The sequence below is a fragment of the Rhea pennata genome, chromosome 14 (genome assembly GCF_028389875.1).
Source record: "Rhea pennata isolate bPtePen1 chromosome 14, bPtePen1.pri, whole genome shotgun sequence".
NCBI lineage: Eukaryota > Metazoa > Chordata > Aves > Rheiformes > Rheidae > Rhea > Rhea pennata.
In genome coordinates, this window is record NC_084676.1 from 11203010 (window position 1) to 11219935 (window position 16926).

At 44.8% G+C, this 16926-nt stretch overlaps 1 protein-coding gene across 1 annotated transcript; it reads left to right on the plus strand.

The window, feature by feature from the left end:
* The first annotated feature begins 644 nt into the window (after positions 1 to 644).
* Positions 645 to 11552, plus strand: SAP30L (SAP30 like). The gene is made up of 4 exons (XM_062587459.1): positions 645 to 914; positions 2685 to 2807; positions 4403 to 4501; positions 6494 to 11552. The coding sequence occupies exons 1-4, from the start codon at positions 729 to 731 to the stop codon at positions 6620 to 6622; spliced, it is 537 nt and encodes a 178-aa protein (XP_062443443.1). The 5' UTR covers positions 645 to 728; the 3' UTR covers positions 6623 to 11552.
* Positions 11553 to 16926: the final 5374 nt, after the last annotated feature.

The following is a 16926-nucleotide window of genomic DNA, read 5'->3' on the forward strand; positions in this document are numbered from 1 at the left end:
AAGGCCGGGCGCTGGCTCTGCCGCCGCGCTGCCTCAGCAAACGCCCCTTCTTCTCGCAGGAAGGGCAGGCGCCGGCCGGCGGGGCACCCTCCTAGCTGCGGCCGCTCCCTCCGCGCCGGCGGCCGTTAACGGTCGTTGGGGGGGGGCGGTGCCTTGGCAACGGCGCGCGCTGCCCCCCCCCCCCCGGCCGGCGCTCGCGCGCCCGTCTCGCGGCGACCTTCCGGCTGCCGGGCGAGCGCGGAGGCGGGGCGCGGCCGCTCGGAGGGGCCGGACGGGCGGCGCCCTCCTCCAATAGGCGCGCGGAGCGGCGGCGCAGCGCCGCGCCCCTCCAGCCGCGCCGCCCAACCGGCGCGCCGCCTGCGGGCCGGCGGGGCGGGACTTCCGCTGCCGGGGAGGCGGTTTTGTGCGTGCGAGTGTGTGTGTGTGTGTGTGTGAGTGTGCGCGGTGCGGTGCGTGTGGGGTCCCGGCTCCCGGCTCCGCGCGGGCGGCGGCGCTTGGGGCGCCCGGCCCGGCCCGGCCCGCGCGGAGGGGCGCGGCGGCGCGGCACCTTCCGCGGGGGCTGAGGGGGGTCCCCCCTCGAGGGGGCCCCGGAGGCGGCGGGGTCCCCTCGCGGGGGCGGCGGGGTCCCCCCGCGGGCGCGGGGCGCCGCGGCGGCGGGGGGCGGCGGCGGCGGCTCTGCCCCCCGGTTCTCGGCTCCCCGGGCGGGGCGCGGGGCGGGCAGGTGGGCGATGAATGGTTTCAGCACCGAGGAGGACAGCCGGGATGGGCCTCCCGCCGCCCCCTTTTACGGCCAGAGCTGCTGCCTCATCGACGACGGGGACCGCTGCGTGCGCCCCGCCGGCAACGCGTCCTTCAGCAAGCGTATCCAGAAGAGCATCTCGCAGAAGAAGCTGAAGCTGGACATCGACAAAAGTGTGAGTCCCGGCGGCGCCGGCTGCGCGCCCGCCGCCGCCGCAGTGCAGCTCCGCCCGCGGGCGCGGGGCCGGGCGCCGCCGAAAGTTGCTCGCCCGGGCGCCGCCTCGGGCCCCGTTTCCCGCCGCCGCGGGGCGGCTGCCGCCCGCCGGCGCCTCCCGCTGCCGCGGGGCGCGGGGGACGCGGCGTTGTGCTGCGCGCTCAGTTCCCCTGCACCATGGGTTTTTTTTTTTTTTTTTTTTTTTTTTTTCTGCGTTCCTACCGTAGGATAAGGCGGGCGGGGGGGGGGGACGCGCCGAGGTGAAAACACGGCGGCGCCGGCCGTAGCGTGGCCGTTAACGAGGCGGGTGCGAGCCCGCGTTGGGAAGGGCCCTCGGTGCGCGGGAGCAGGCTGTGAGCGGAGGCGCGAGCTGTCCGCGCTTCGCAGGCGCTAGCGCTTGTTTTCACTTTCGTGTTGGAAAATGCCGGCGCCCCTGGGCGACGTACGTTATGTGGGACACAACTCTTCTGGTGGGGTGTAACTGGTGGATTTAACTGGGAAGATTTCATGGTTCTAGTGAAGCTGATTATTCAAAAAAAAAAAAAAAATGTCGCAGCCGCCTCAGCCTGGGAGGTGTGCTACCTCCTAAACGGAGCAGCGGCGCGTTTGCTCGGCGGTTGGCACCAAACACCCCGATTTGCTGCTGCTGACCGCTTAATGACATTGAGTGGCAGCTTTCAGCTCCAGGGACAAACAGGCTGCTTGCTGAGTAGAGAACAGGTAAAGTAGAGCAGCCTGCCAGGTTTACAGACGGAATTCCTTAAAAGCAACTCTGTTAACATAAGTCTGCTCTCTATGCTTTTCTTACCTGGTCTTGAAGAATTAAAACAACTGAAAACAAAAAGGTGAAAATTTGAGTCGGTCTGTTTCAGCTTCTTCAGTTGGTTAGGTTCCTTTTATACAGCCAAAATGCAAAATATTGTGTGAAGGGAGAGACTAAATTCGAAAAATAATTTTATTTCTAAAAGAAGTGATTTTTTTTTTCCCTGATCTGAGCATTCAGCAGGCTTTTGTAGTGGTCCAGTCACTCCTTTCATTTTAGAAAAAATTCTGTGTTATCAGATGAAAGACTTTAGAAATAAAAAGAAGAAATTAGGCTAATGAAGTAACAGTGAAGGGAAGTATGAAGCTGGCTATGTAAAATGATTTCAAATGTAGGATGCATTTGTTGTCTGAAGACATTTGTGCCTTTCTGATGTTAATTTTGATCACTTGTCGCCCATTGTTATATAGATACTATTCCTTGGGTTACAGGAAAAAAGACATTTTTTTAGTTTGCTTGTTTTAACTAAGGTTTTATTCTGACCTGACTTTGAAACAACTTGCATTAATAATCTTATGTACCATTCAAACAAGAAAGTTCACAAGCACAGGACAGAATAATGTTTTTCTTAATTACTCAGTGGTAATTCCTGAAACAAATACATTTCCTGTAGGTGATTACCCTTTTTTTTTTCCCTTCGCTCTTTTGACATGTGATCACAGCCATAATAAAAGAAATTATCAGCAGAGTTCTGGGTTCTCCCGGAGTTCTTGAGTCCTTTGCTTCCGCTCTCTTTAGTGTTTGTAATGTAAGTTATCTTTAATTCAAGAATATGATATCAGACCTGGGGTTTAAGATTAGAATTTCCTTAATGTCAGTTGTGTGGTAGGAAGTATGCTGTCTGTAATACTGGTGTCTAAGTGGTTTACAGTATTTTGATTGTTTTCTTTCACCACTTTTGACTCTTAGGTGAGGCATCTGTATATTTGCGATTTCCACAAGAATTTCATTCAAAGTGTCCGAAACAAAAGAAAGAGAAAGACAAGCGATGACGGAGGTGACTCTCCTGAGCATGAAACGGATGTCCCGGAGGTTAGTAGGGGGTCTGAAGTGGGTGTAGAGTGCTTTACTGATTTTGAGCATGTCGCAGTTTCACTTAGAAATTTTCATGTATCTTAAAATCTATAGATTTTAAGTTGCAGCTTTACTGAAACCACTATGAATTTAAAGTCATCTTTAGGAAGACTTTATCTGATGTATAATATTCTAATTTTCATCATCATCCCTGGATTAGTCCTTTGCCCATATAAGACTTTCTATAATGGTAGGTATGACAGTGTAACTGCACAGCTTCACGTACGCACAGCTTCCAAACAGTGAGGTGTTAAAATAGAGTTTAGTACTAATCTTCACTTAAAAGGAAAAATATTTTTAGCAATGCCTGGGGCCCCAATATGATTGTTTGTTATCTAGCATACATTGTCTTGCAAAGCCACCGGAGTCCATCTGGTCAGTCACTGTATGCTTGGGTAGATGATGTCCGAAGGTGTTAAGCTTTCCCAGATTGTTGCATACAGTATTTTGGTTCTATTTTAAACTACCTTCAAATCACAAACTGCATTCCTAGCATGCTTTTATTCTGAGGAGATCTCTTTTTCTGTGTTACAAAACACACTTTTCTGTGCTATTGTTCACAGTATTTGCTTTGATGATGATTCTAGTACTGATGACATTGCGAAAAGTTGCGCAGAGGTGATGTTCACAGTGGAGCCAGGCTCCAGCTGCATCAGCAGAGCCCTCTGCTGGAGGTGCCATCGAGACTGGCACAGCGCATTTTTGTTCTGAAAAAACTAGAATTGTTTTGTCAGCAAAGCTATGTGTCTGCTGGAGGTTCTGGAAAAAAAAATACTGTGGAAGTTTTTTTGGGGGGGTGTTTTTAGAATATGTCACTCTCTTCTGGTTGCTAGTGATCTTGTTCAACAGTTTTCAGCCAAAACTTTCCAATGCGGGCTTTACCTTAGTTACTAGAATGATCGGTGAAGAGCTAATTGGCATCTGAGGATGCTAGTACTGTAGAGCATGGAGGCTGTTTGGTGGTGGAAAACTGAGGATGCACATCATATAACTCAACGGGGAGCTCTGCAGTGTATCAGTCATAATGCTCTTTCTTCTTGGTTTTCAACAGAGCTTCCTTTTGTCTTTGAAGCATGGCATTTCCCACATGATCTTAATCTTCCTTCCTGTAACCTCCCCCTGCTTTTAAGTTGTGCACTTTCCATTGAAATATTTGAATTGCATTTCTTCTCCATTCTTGTACTGGTTTATGTCACAAGCCATTTGTTCAGTCCTTGCTAAATTGATGTCTCGTATGTGAGCTTTTTAAACCTTGTGGGAGCAAAAAGTTTCCCTTTGTTCAGAGGTTGCAGAGGTGTAATTGAGAGCAGAAATTGGCCAGCAATTCTGTTGACAGCAAGTGAACCAGAACAAAATTTTGTATTTCCCTGAGGCTATTTTGGTCCTTTAGTATTAACACGTACAAAATATACTTAGATTTGTCACTAAGGCAAGCCGATATGGTTCTGAATATGGCCAAGGAGCAGCTCTCTTGAGGAAGAAAGAGTTATATTTAGATAGCTTCTATTACGCAGGAATGCAGAGCTCATCCCCCTTCTCTGCATCACTTCCAGGTTGACTTGTTCCAGCTCCAAGTGAATACGCTGCGACGTTACAAGAGACATTATAAATTACAGACTAGGCCTGGACTCAACAAGGCTCAACTAGCAGAAGTAAGTGATGACAGAAGTTGTATTATCTTTGCTATTAAAAAAGCTATTGTTTTTTTCCTCCTCTGCTCAAATGCTCCTTTCTTGGATGCCAGTACCTTTAGTGACTCTGACTCTCTTACTAGTTTATACTGTGTGCCCTGTGGTGAGTTTCAGGGGATGGTGCCAACAGAAAGCTGCATGCATTCTTTCACCTGAGGCAATCATGGAAGCTTTGGAAGCTGCCTCTTGAAAGCATGTCTTAGTAACATGTTTTTCTCTGCTTCCTTTCCCTCCTTGTTTATAGTCACAATCAATTATAGTCACCTTTAGGGAACAGAAACAGACCATAGTTTTTAGTGGCCTGCATGCTAGTCTTACAGAAACTCAAAGTTATATACTAATAGTCACTTTCAGTGTCTCTGTTAGTTTTTCTTTCCTCACAGGCACTTGAACTTGTTGAAATTGCTTATTATTAAAAGCAAAAATCACTGACCATGACTTCAAATTCCATATTTCCCTCCTTTATCTTGGCATCTTATAATTCTCTGTTAAGTCAATAAAGGGATCTCTCCTTGGGCCTCTACCAGTTCTTTCACACCACGTGAGATATCTGTTAAAAGCATAATTCTGTTGTTTGTGCTTGGTGTGCATCTTGAGGTGTGCACCTGCTCGCTCTCCTGAGTTGATCTGAAGGCATTCTCTGGGAAAAGTCTCCTCTAAGCTTGGAGAAACTGTATCAGTTACTGAATGGTAACTAATATTTTTCAAGTTGGACTTTTACAACTGTTTGCCCAAAGATTGAAAAGTTTTTGCTTTAAAAAACCTAAAACAAAAAGACCCCCAAAAGCCAGCAAAACTCTTTCTTGCTTTCTTTCAAAGTAGATTAGGGAATGAATGCACAGGATGTTTAGGGTAGTGCATGGAAGAGTAAGGTGAATGAAACAGAGTGGGTGTATGTCCTCCCTAGTAGACCTGATTTGTCATGTTCTAACTAATCAGTTCATAGTCTCTCAGTTACCTCCTGCCATGGAGTACCACATACTTAGGCAATTTACCATAAATATGCCCAGGAGAGGGGAAAAAAAAAGGATAAAACTACTATGCAAGCAGAAAATAACCTTAAGGGGAGCCTAACTTAAAGTTGTCACACACTTCCCAGATTTCCTGTGAAGTCTGAGCAGCTTTGACCCTACGCTGGATCCTCGTCCAGCTCCCATGCTTGAATCACTGCTGCCTGAGGCTCTTAGACACCTGCTGCTAACCCACCGTAAGGAAAACTCAAACTTCCATAAATCTTCTTGGAGTGACTCATTGCTCAGCCTGCATCCAAATTCAGTTCTGGAGCTGTGTTGGATACCAAAAAAGTGCTTCCTCTATATGAGAAGCAAATCTCCTCTCCAGCTTCAAGATGTTTCTTACATTCATTTTTTTCAAGAAAAAGCGGCTAATGATCAATGATTTATGCTCATGTCAGAGAGGGGTAGCTCTAGCTGAACCCTGTCCCTTGTGTTGCAAATACCTGATGTTCCTTTCGGTGAAAGCTTACCAGTGCATTTTGCTTTGGACAAAGATTCTCATTAGCTTCACTGTTGATTATAAATCTTTGCTGCATCTAGTTCACACAGAAAAGCGTTCCAATAGTTCTGACGTTATCCTTTAAAATACTGAGATTCAGGGAAAACTTGCTCTCCAAATAATCTCAGCATGAAGTGACACTTAGAAGAGGCTATGCTACTTTGGCAGGAGGACGTTCTGGCTTCCAAATTCTGCTTGTAGGTTGGCTTCGAATACTGCTGAGATAGCAAGACTGTTTTCTTCACATGCACATTCTAGCTGTATAGAGAAAGAGAGGTAAATGAGGACTGACAGTTTGAATTGGTGCATATTTGCCTAAAAGTTTGTTATGCTCAGTGGCCATCAAATCAGTTTTGGAAAGTGCAAAGAACCGCCAGTTATGATTATTTCCACTCTTTAATTTCAGAATTTCTGTCTCTTTACATGTTTTCCTTCTAGACTGTCAGCCGTCACTTCAGGAATATTCCTGTGAATGAGAAAGAGACACTTGCTTATTTCATCTATATGGTGAAGAACAATAAGAGCAGGCTGGATCAGAAATCAGAAAGTAGCAAGCAACTAGAATGAAGACTAACAGGACTTGGAATAAGGGAGACCTTGAGGCAACAGATGGTATTGTGCATTTTAGGTATATAAAAACTGTTGAAATATATTGTAAATTTCTTTAAATGCAGTAAGTCTGGATGACAGAAAATATAGACATTCTTATCAGGAATATTTGAGCACATGTGACCAGCATGTTTCTGAAGACTTTTCTTCCTCTCATTTCAAAGTCATATTGGAATAAAGAAATGAAGATAATGGGGAAACAAAGTAAATCTGTAGGACTGTGGAGTTTGTCAGCTTGGTGTTTTAAACCATTTCTGGAAATCTGCATCACAGTGCAATTTAGACCACAAATGGAATTTATTCACTGAATTCAGACTGCATCACAAAACCACCATGCAATTTATCTTGGCACAGGACTGGAATAGCAGCAGAGAGAAAATTCATAATCAAGGTACATGCGTCAGAAGTTTGTCTGAAGCTTGATCCCCACCTACACATGACTTGTCTTGCCTTGAGCCAGTGCTTCAGGTCCCAAACTTCTACAAATGCTTCAGCACACCAAATCTACTCCAGTGAATGTGACTTGACCATTCTGATTTTTTTTTTTTTTTTTTTTTTGTTTCCCAACATGGAAGCCAAATAACTCATTGAAACCGTTTTTTTTTCTAATTTCTTTTATTTAAAAACTTGCTACTTAATTGTCTGTTAGTATTTGACAACTTATGTTTCCTCAGAATGTGGTATTAAGGCAAATGTAGCTTTATCTGCTGCGTTTGATCATGTTGGTAGAAATCCTTATTTAATTCACTCAATTATGTGTGTTTCCCTTATATTAATGGCTCAGCAATGTCAAGTGAAACAGCAGGTTAAGACATCTGCCTTTTAATCTCTGTCAGATCAGGTATGAGTCACAAGTGACATGAATTTTATACTGAAGTTAGTCTTTAGCAGATGTCACAAAACTGCTGTGTAGATTAGTGTGCTCAGCAGTCTCCATTTAGTGTAAACCAGATTTATGTTAATGGGTGTAGCATCATAACCAGAGTAGTGAACTAACTGGAGCATGTTGCATTTCATCTGTCTTTGCAATGCAAGTGGACAAAAAGTACTGAAGCACTCATCTCTTGTGAGCATTACACATGCTTTCATAAGAATTCTGTGAAACAGTGTAGTGTGCTGGTGCTCTGTAACTGGGCGCTGTAGGAGGAAATCACTCTGATTTTGTTATTTAAAGCCAAGGTGTCCTTATAAATAACACAGTGGTTATTTTGGCAAAAGAAGCTTATGAAGGTGTTGGTTGTGAATGACTGTTCTCCAGTGACCTCAAATTCTATTCAAGGGGATCTCTTTCTTTTTTTTAAAAAAAAAAAAAAAAAAAACACCACTGTTTTCTTGCTGTCCTAACCAATGTCTCCATTCTGTTACGAGATGCCAAGACTCCTCTTTAGAGAGTATATTCTCAACAAGCCTTAAGCAACGAACTGAACAGTAGAAAACATTGGCTAGCATTTTGTCAATGGCAGGTTTTAATATTCCAAAACTGGATGAAGCTTTGTTGAAGAACTAAACATGCAGGTCAAAATCCTAACTCAGTACTGCATCACATGTTCTGTAAGGCATGAAGGGTTCACTTAGTGAAGCTCTTGTTGAAGCTCTCCCAAGGTCTCTTTACCAGTCAAGTCACAACTTAAAGCAAGCTGTTTGCATCAGCTTTGAAATGTTTGCTAATATTGCTAATATTCCAAATATGCAACAGACTTCAACATTAAGTCCTGTGTCATATGCAGAAATACTGTTATGGTACCTGTCCCATTTGTGAAGCTTTGAGGAGTATGATTGTTCCAGCACTTCCTCATTCGATTCAGTGTAAATTTTAAGAATGTCAGACAGAAGAGGTATTCAAGGAATGAGGAGAGAATGTCTTACATCAGTATTTCATGAATGTTTAAAAATTTCCTAATTACACTGGTCCTTTCCTTATTGAAAGGATGGAGTAATTCCCACATTAGTCAGCATGATCTGGCTTCTCTCATTCAGGACAGGTAGTTAAGAGGGTATGTACTCTGAATGCATGTTCCTCTTGAAAGTGCTCATGTAATCAGAGGATATTACCAAGAGAAAATGAGTTTGAGTTGAGAGTATTGCCTCATCGTAACTTCTAGACCAAAATTGTGAAAATGCAATTTGGGGAGGTTTTTTGTTGTGAGATTTCTTATTCCTAACAGTAAGTAAATCTGTTGCGGTGTTTTAGCAGCTAGCAGGAAAATGATTCTTTTCACACAAATATGGTGGCAGGTTCCATCTGTTCAGGTATGTTCACTGGTATTGTTTGTGTGGAGGGGGTATCCAGGAAACCTTCTTTTTTATTTTATTTTTTTTTCTTCCTTCCCTCTGAAAATGGTCAATTGATGTAAAATGTCATTGCTGTTGGTTTCACTCTTAAAGCAATTATACTTTTTGAAAAAAAATTTAGTGAATTGTGATGATAAGTTGTTTACCAGCCATTAGCAGTTGTTTATAAGGTGGTAAGCTTGGAGGCAAGACACCAAAACCTGAAGAGTCTTTAGGTGTCAGACCCCATGGCCTTATAAACCCTTGCAAATGCCTTATTATCTTGTTCTCAACTTAGCTAGAACAAAAAGCCTTCAGCAGAAGGATGATGTCTTTTTGGAAGGGTTAGTCACTTTGTGACTGCCATGCTATAAACTGAAGTCACATGTCAATTCAGTAGCAATATCCATGTTCAGGGTGCCTGTGATTCTTGAAAAGCATTTAGTATCTAATAACCAGAAAACGCAACAATGCAATTGTCATTCTATGTAATACCATTCTGTGTATTTGATTCCATATGCTGCATGCCAATTAAAGACTTTCCAACTTTTTTTTCTTTAAGAAAAAAAAAGAAAAAAATTAAAAGTAAATGTGTTTGAACCTCACACATGTGAAGCCATGAGGTAGGATATTTTCTCAGCACTTTTAAGATGAGACTCGTTGGAAAGATGGAAGACCCAAATTGCTTTGGCTGGCGTGATGAGACTTTTCCTTTTGCATTTTGTTTTTCACGGATGGGCCTTAAATTCTGTCTAGCTTTGAACCATGGAGCACAAGCCTTGGGGGCAGGGAGGATGACCACATGTCACCTTCCACCTGTAATACTGGACGCTTATTTCTTACAAGCCTGCATAGGTGACATTCAACCTGGGGCAGAGGAATCATCTTTGAAACCCCGCAGCCATTACGTAGCCTATTTCAATTACATAGCCTAATTCAATTCTCATTGAAGAGCTGCATTAACTTCATTAGACTTCTGGTCAGATACAAAGCCATCAGTATAAAATACAAATAATGTGGAAATCTCTCATCTAGGCTTAATTATCCTGTATACTGACCCTCTGTTCTCTTTAAGGAAAGAAGAAATAATTATTGCTGGTAATTATCAGCTTGAGCTCAATTCAAGGGAATTTGAAGTGTGTGAAGACTTGAGTTGGTGGCAATTTGATGGCTGAAAAGTGCAAATATATCCAAGGAGGCTCTGTTTGCATGCAGTTTTCATAAATATCTGCATCTCAAGGAATATTGTATATCAACCTGAAGTAAACAATTGCATTAAAAGATGATGTCTCTTTTGCCAGGCACTTTGGATGTTCAAACTGAGAAAAGCAGAGGTGGCAGGTTTGTACTGCTTGCCCCAAGACTCTGGTGTCCAAAATTTTCTTAAAAGTGTGGCTGCAAACCATTAGATACCCTAGTGTGCAAGACTTGACTGAAATACATTGGCGTTAAAAGTTAGTCTAAAGTGCAAGCTGGTTTCAGAGGCTTTGAAATCAAGAGCCAAAATAATGCACAGTATGTGTTTCAAGCAGGTCGTGATAGCAAAGAAAAGATGAAACAACATGGTCCCTGGAGAGACTGAATGAAACACTTCCAGTGTTAGCAGCATGAGGGAAGATGTGTTCTGTATTAACTCTTATAATGGATGTTTAATGAGAGGAGAAGGGAGAAGGTGTGCACTTTATGTCTTTTGGTTGAGCCAAATGTGAATACCAATGGGAGATCTTCAGCAGTAACTGCAGTTGGAGGGGGAAGGAATGGTCTGCAGGATTGTTTATTTAAATTGGCAGATTGTTATACTTCCCTGGAGCACTAGCGTCACTTTGCCTCTACAGTTTAAAAAGTGGGTAAGATGAGGTATCCTCCCTTGCAAAAAGGAGTGCTTGTCCTGCCCAGAGCGTTGACTGAAGAGTCCCAAAGGTGGAAGAATGTTGTTGATGCCTCACTTCTCTTGACACTGATGCCCTTTAACCATCTCTAGCTTATCAAGTTAGGGACTTTTGTTTTCCTCTTTCAAAGTGCAAATTAACTGTTATGATGTAAGATACTCCTTGCACTTTTCGCAGCTAACCCCAGTCTCGCCTTTTTGACTTGCCTGTTTGGAATGAATTAAATGGTTGAAGAAAGTGTGGGGAGATTGTGGGGGGGCTCCTGCCTTAAATCTGAGTTTCCCTTGCAAGCAACTCTGCAGGCCATCCTGTACAACAGCAGGTAGCTGAGCCCCAACAGGGCAAGGTTTGCTTCTGTCCTAGCCACAGCTCTCCACTTTGCAGCGAGAGTGCCGGGGAAGTGAATAGTAGGTAACTTGCAAAATAGCTTGGAGTGTTCTAACAGGCTTACTGGGAGAAAAAAAAAGTGTGTTCCCTCTTCTGTTTCTGGCCTCCATGTGTTGTGCTGATCTTATGCCAAATGTTTTGGACACCTTGTATTTTTAACTGTGTAATATAGTTGTGTATTGTTAAAGCAACTTAGTAACTTATAGCAAAACTGTAGAACTCATTTCTCTGAGGTAGAGGAAATGTCCTGCTTCCACTGTGTATGAGACTTTAACTCTGTACTGTCTGACAAAGATGAAGATGCTGAATTCCACTTTAATAAATGATCTATCTAGCAATAAGGTCTATGTTTCCTTCTGTGTTTGCCTTTCTGCATTTAGAATATTTGGCTCCAATGGAGTCGTGCTTTGCACGGTTGTGTTGTGCCAGGCTTCTCTGATTCACTGTCCTTTCCCTCTGCCTCCCTGGACTGAAAATATTGCAGATGTAAAGGGGAAAATGGCTCTTTCGTACTAGAGAATATCAAGCCCGAAGTAGCAAAGTCAATTTATAGGATTTTTTTATGACAAAGGTGTGTGGGTGGCAAAGAGACAAATCATGGAGTCTTTTGAATGCAAACAAAAGGCTTTGGAAGCAAGATCAAGTTAGTTGGATAGTCACATTACTTTGTATTTCTATGACTTTTTTTTTTCCCACCTATCATGAACTGTCAGTCAAGTGCAGCATCTCATTTGATTCATCTGTTTCCTAATGAATCTCATTTATATCTAGATCAAACCTGCGTTTCTGCTTCCTTCAAAAGTGTACTTTGGCCATCTTCCATATACGGCTTCAGCTGATGAGACAAGTTCTGCTACAGACGCTGACAGGTAGCACCGCAGTGTTAAATCAGATGAGCTGAGAGAGTCATTGACATTCCTTTCTCTTCCTGTGAAGTGCTTTGTTTAGTTTAATTTCATTTCTTTTTTTTCTGTGTTGCTCTTTCTCCTGACCATTGTGTTGCGTGTGGCATGGCAAAGGCTTTTTTGCTGTTGTGAGAAAGTGATGCCAGAAGTTGGGGCTTGAATACTTTGTTCTCCTGAACTGATACAGAATTTCTCAAGGCTGTGCTGGTATTGTCTGAGGTATGTTTAGACTTCATTTTGGGGCAGGAAAGAAGCTGTAGGGTAGCTTCTCAGATTGTTGGGCTCTCCTAAAAGATAATAGAATACTGAGAGTTTATACTCAAATGCATGACTTGAATTTATTATCACCAAAATAAATTGTACTGTTGATATGCAGTAAATATTTGCATATGTATTTCTTACCTAAATAATCCCACAGCAGTTACTGTATCCTTATTCCTTAGTTCCATCTTACGGCAAACTAACCGCTCATCATCATTGAATTAATGGCAAGCGCTAAAACATGCTCTGGAAGGAGAGTGGCAGGTTATGTTGCTGCTATTCCTGTTTGCTCTAAGGTAGCTTCCAGCTATGCAGAACTTGTCTGTACTGCCAACCGTGCCTGTCCTTGCAGGAAAAGCTTGGTCTCCTTTGTCCTACGTCTCCAGGTAATAGCTTCTGATAGTGAGGACAAGGGAGTGGGAATAGGAAGGGAAAGGACTTTGATAAAATAGAGTAAATCATGCAGATGCTTTACTCTGTTGTGGGAAACAATCAGTGATTGGCACTTACGTGCGAGTCTACTGTTCCCTTAGCTAAAAACAAACCTGGATGTATTGTAGAGCTGGGAGAGATGGAACTGGCACATCAGAAACAAATCCCATGTGCTCAGTGCTTGCATTTGTGGACACATCTGGAGGCTTTTGTGATGAAGCAGGAACTTGTGCAAGATAACACGCTGCTGTGCCACAGAAGTACTGCCCCTCTCAGGAAACTCTGTTGAGGAAGACAAGACTAGAGATGCCGCAGGCAAGCAGAGGAGCATCGTGAAACAAAGAAGAACAGTGGATCACTTCACGGGACATCACCCAAGCGATACCCAAAGGAGGAGGACGGCTGTAAGCAGCAACCTGTTGTGCAGGTGCTGTTTTTATCACGAGAGGGTGTTCTGGAAACTCCAGTGACTTAAACTCTGTGGATTAATCTGTTATTTGTATATGCTAATAAATAATACTGCTTAATGTCATGCTGGCTTCTTGCCAAGAAACCCACACAAGATTTCACACTCAAAAACAAGGAGGAATCTGTTCCAATCTCTTTTAATATATTTACACTGGAAAATTGGGCAAACATCAGATTGATCTGATCAGCCTAAAATTGCTCATCCCTCTCTCTGCTCCCTGCTACCGTGTGAGGGCAGTGTTAGCTCAGCAACCCAGGTGGTGGGTGCTGTGCAGCCAGCTGCACCTCCGAGCCTGGGGCTGTGTGCAGCTGGCAGAGGGACCAGAGCCATTTTCCTGTCCCAAAGATGGCTCCTCGGCAGGAGCTGGCTGTGTCAGATACCGGAAGTGGGATTATACTGTAGTGGGATGTGGAGATCATAAAAATGGTTTGTTTGAGTTTTTTTTTCCTGGTGGAGATTGAAATTGCACATGTCCGATTCGCTGCCTGAGCCTTCCTCCGGCCGCCTCACGCGGCTGATGTAAACCAGGCGTTGGTGTCTCTGCTCCCCAGCAGAAAGGGCAGTGCAGAGAACTGGGGGAAAATGTGAATGAGGATTTGATGTTTTTATGTTTTAGAGATGTGGTTTAGCAGCCTAAGTGTGGAGGCGAGAGCCTTGGGGCAGGCTTTCATTTTTTTCATTTTGCTTGTATCCAATAAGGGATGACTGCACAGCTCTGCCGGCACTCAGTCTCGCTTTGCCAGGCACTGGAGCCAATTTCGCATCTCTCATCTTTGCAAGCAATGTTGGCTTCTACCTAACTGCCTCAAAGCCCCATAATGTGTTTTTACTTAATTGTTGCGGAAGATTTTCCAAGATCTGCTTCCTTTATGTGTTTCAGGAAGTGCTCTGTGATGACTGCAGCATCCTCAGCAGGGAGCTCCAAGGTGGAGACAGAGCTGCCCATGTAGGGAGTAGCAGAGACTGCGACACAGGTAAAGAAGGAAGTGTCAGGTAGGTGAGATGGCTTTGCTGCTCCTTCTGCTGCTATTGCCACAGGGTTAGAGCATGTCCCTTGGACTACCAAGGGACCTGAGAGCACAGTGAGAGGCACAGCATTAGCAAGCGCACTAACCCAAGCTGCCACCACCGAGCAGGGAGGAGGCTCTGAGCACGAGAGGTGTGTGAACATTACTTCTCTCTTCCTTGTGCTGTGTGGGTAAGTCTCCCTTTATAAAGGGAAAGGCAGTGGGTTGCATCCAGCCGTCCCAGAGCCAGCTCATTCATAGTTCAGTTTGGCCTCTGCGTTTTTGCAAACTCCTGTGCCTGTTGAGCAGGTGGGAAGCCAGCAGCCAAGGCCTGGCCAGCAGCCCTGAGCCATCTGATCCCCTCTGTTTGGTGGCTTGCCATCCAAATCACTGGCCTTTCGTTGGGCTGGGGTGGGAAAGGCCGGTGCCACATCCAGCCCCTCTATGCGGAGACACGAGGAAAACAGCCTAGCATCTTCCTAGCTTTGCCTTGCCACAAGGGCAAGCAGGATCCCTGTTGGCATCCCCAAATGATGCCTTTCAGCTCTTCCTTCTCTGTGCCAAGCAGGTTGATGTTCTCACTGATCCAAACCCACCTGCCCAATGGAACCATTTTTCTTGTCCTCTGGAATTTCTACCGGTTTACTGGGTGCCAGTCCCGGCCCTCATACAGAAAGCTGGCCTGAGATTCAGGAGCCCTTTGTGCGTTGCTACTGGCCTTGACTAAGCTCCACCCTCTGTGCCTCCACTTTCCTTGGAATAAAATGCAGGTTTAAGGCTCTTCACTGACACAGTGACACCAGTGAGTACAGGCAGAGCTTCTGTCCAGGGCAAGCACAAACTAAAGTGCTGGGGGAGATACAGTCCCTCCCTGGAAGAGGCCAGCCTGCTTCCTTTTCCTCCTCCTGCTATCCATGCTGCTCATCAGCCCCAAGCAATGGTATCTCCACAGGGACCTTACACCTCTTTGTGCCATGTTCCTAGAGAAAGAAGGCCAAAAGGGCATTGGATGTGGAATCGCTTGGGTTTAGCCTTACACCACCAGCTTGGTTCCTGGCCATTTTGCTTAGTGACTTGCTGAACGCACAGCCCAGATGTGAGTCTGAGCCTAGCTAATAGGCCCTTAGTGCAAAACCTGCTTCTCCAGTATCTCCATCAGGCATAGAACCAAAATAGTGGGAACTAATTAGGAAAGGCTAGCAGACCAGGGAGCTTCAAGGCTGACACAAACTTAGTGTGCCAGCTCAGACTCAGAACTCTCTCTGCCTTCTCAATTTGGGAAGAGAGCTCAAGGCTGAGGCAATTAAACCAGCATGCTCTGGCCCCTGCCACTCCCCAGCTGCTCCTGCAGGTCAGTTGCAGGCCATGAGAATTTTTGTCAAGGTAGCTACAGCTTAAGAAACAAAAATCTCTTTTCCTCTCAATTCCTCAGCTTTCACCCGCTAGTAATGCCATAAATTCCCCTAGTTCTCTGGTTACTGTAAAGTCTTTCAGGGCGGTCAGGACTTGAATTCCTAACACTAAAGAACTAGCAGGCAAAAAAGAAACTTTGTGAGCAAGGACCTTCCTAACCTCAATGATCTGTTGCAAGGAATCAGCAGGGCTCCAAGTGCATGTTCTTGCTTTGCAGTCCCTCAGCTTAAACCTCTTTGGAAACTACCTTCCTTGCCCTCCTCTCTCCAGTAAATATCCTCCCACCAATCCTCACTTCCCACTTGTGCTCCAGCAGACCTGTTGGCTCTTTGGCCTGTCTGAACTGCAGGCTACTCAAGGCCAGCACCCTGGCTGCTCCCGCAGCCTTGCTATTGCAATTTCAGCCCTGAAGTTACTAGGAGAGGCAAAGCTTTTACAGATACACCTGACTGAAGATGGTGCAGAGCCCTTCTCTGTACAAATCTCCTTTTCACTGCCCCTTTCCTGAGCTTATAGGACACTTATTCTTCACAAGACAGCCCCAACTTCCATCCTGGAGCTTAAACCCAAATGCTACCTAGGAAGGAGATGGGCTGCTGCGCCACGCACATCACCCACCTTTCTTGAGGGCTGTGCTGAGATGTCATAGGAGATCAACAGGAAATTGGCAGCAAAATTGCTTTACTGCAGGAGAAGACACTTGCTAATGGCATTTCTCCACCATCAAGCAGGGCCAGGATGGGCCTTTGTGCAAAAAGTAAACCATATCTGGGGAGTAAATGCTCACTTCTCCCAACACCTTGCACTAGGAGTGGCAAAGATTGGCTTTGGAGAGGTGGGGGCATGAGGCTAGAGGTGAGTTTGTCTGTTGCTCAAAGGACATGCTTTGAAAGGTTGGCCCAGTGCAACTCTGTTTTCTCCCAGCATGGACAACTGCATGGAGAGACACACCCCAGGCCGAGCTCAGTGCTTATAAACCCAAGCAAGGACAGGTATAAGGGTGCAAACCAAGTGTTGTATTTTTTGTTTTTAAGTTTGGCATTTTTATCTGCCTTGTGGCTTTAGAGACTTTCGATGCTTGGATGTTGTTTGTACAGCAATGTGTTAGAAATGCATCTTCTCTTTAGATGAGTCTACAATCGCATGACTCTGGAAGCATGGAAAAAACTTAAACTTTGCAACTGAGGAGGCTTCTGTTGGATAGAAAGCCCTCCCATACTGAATGACA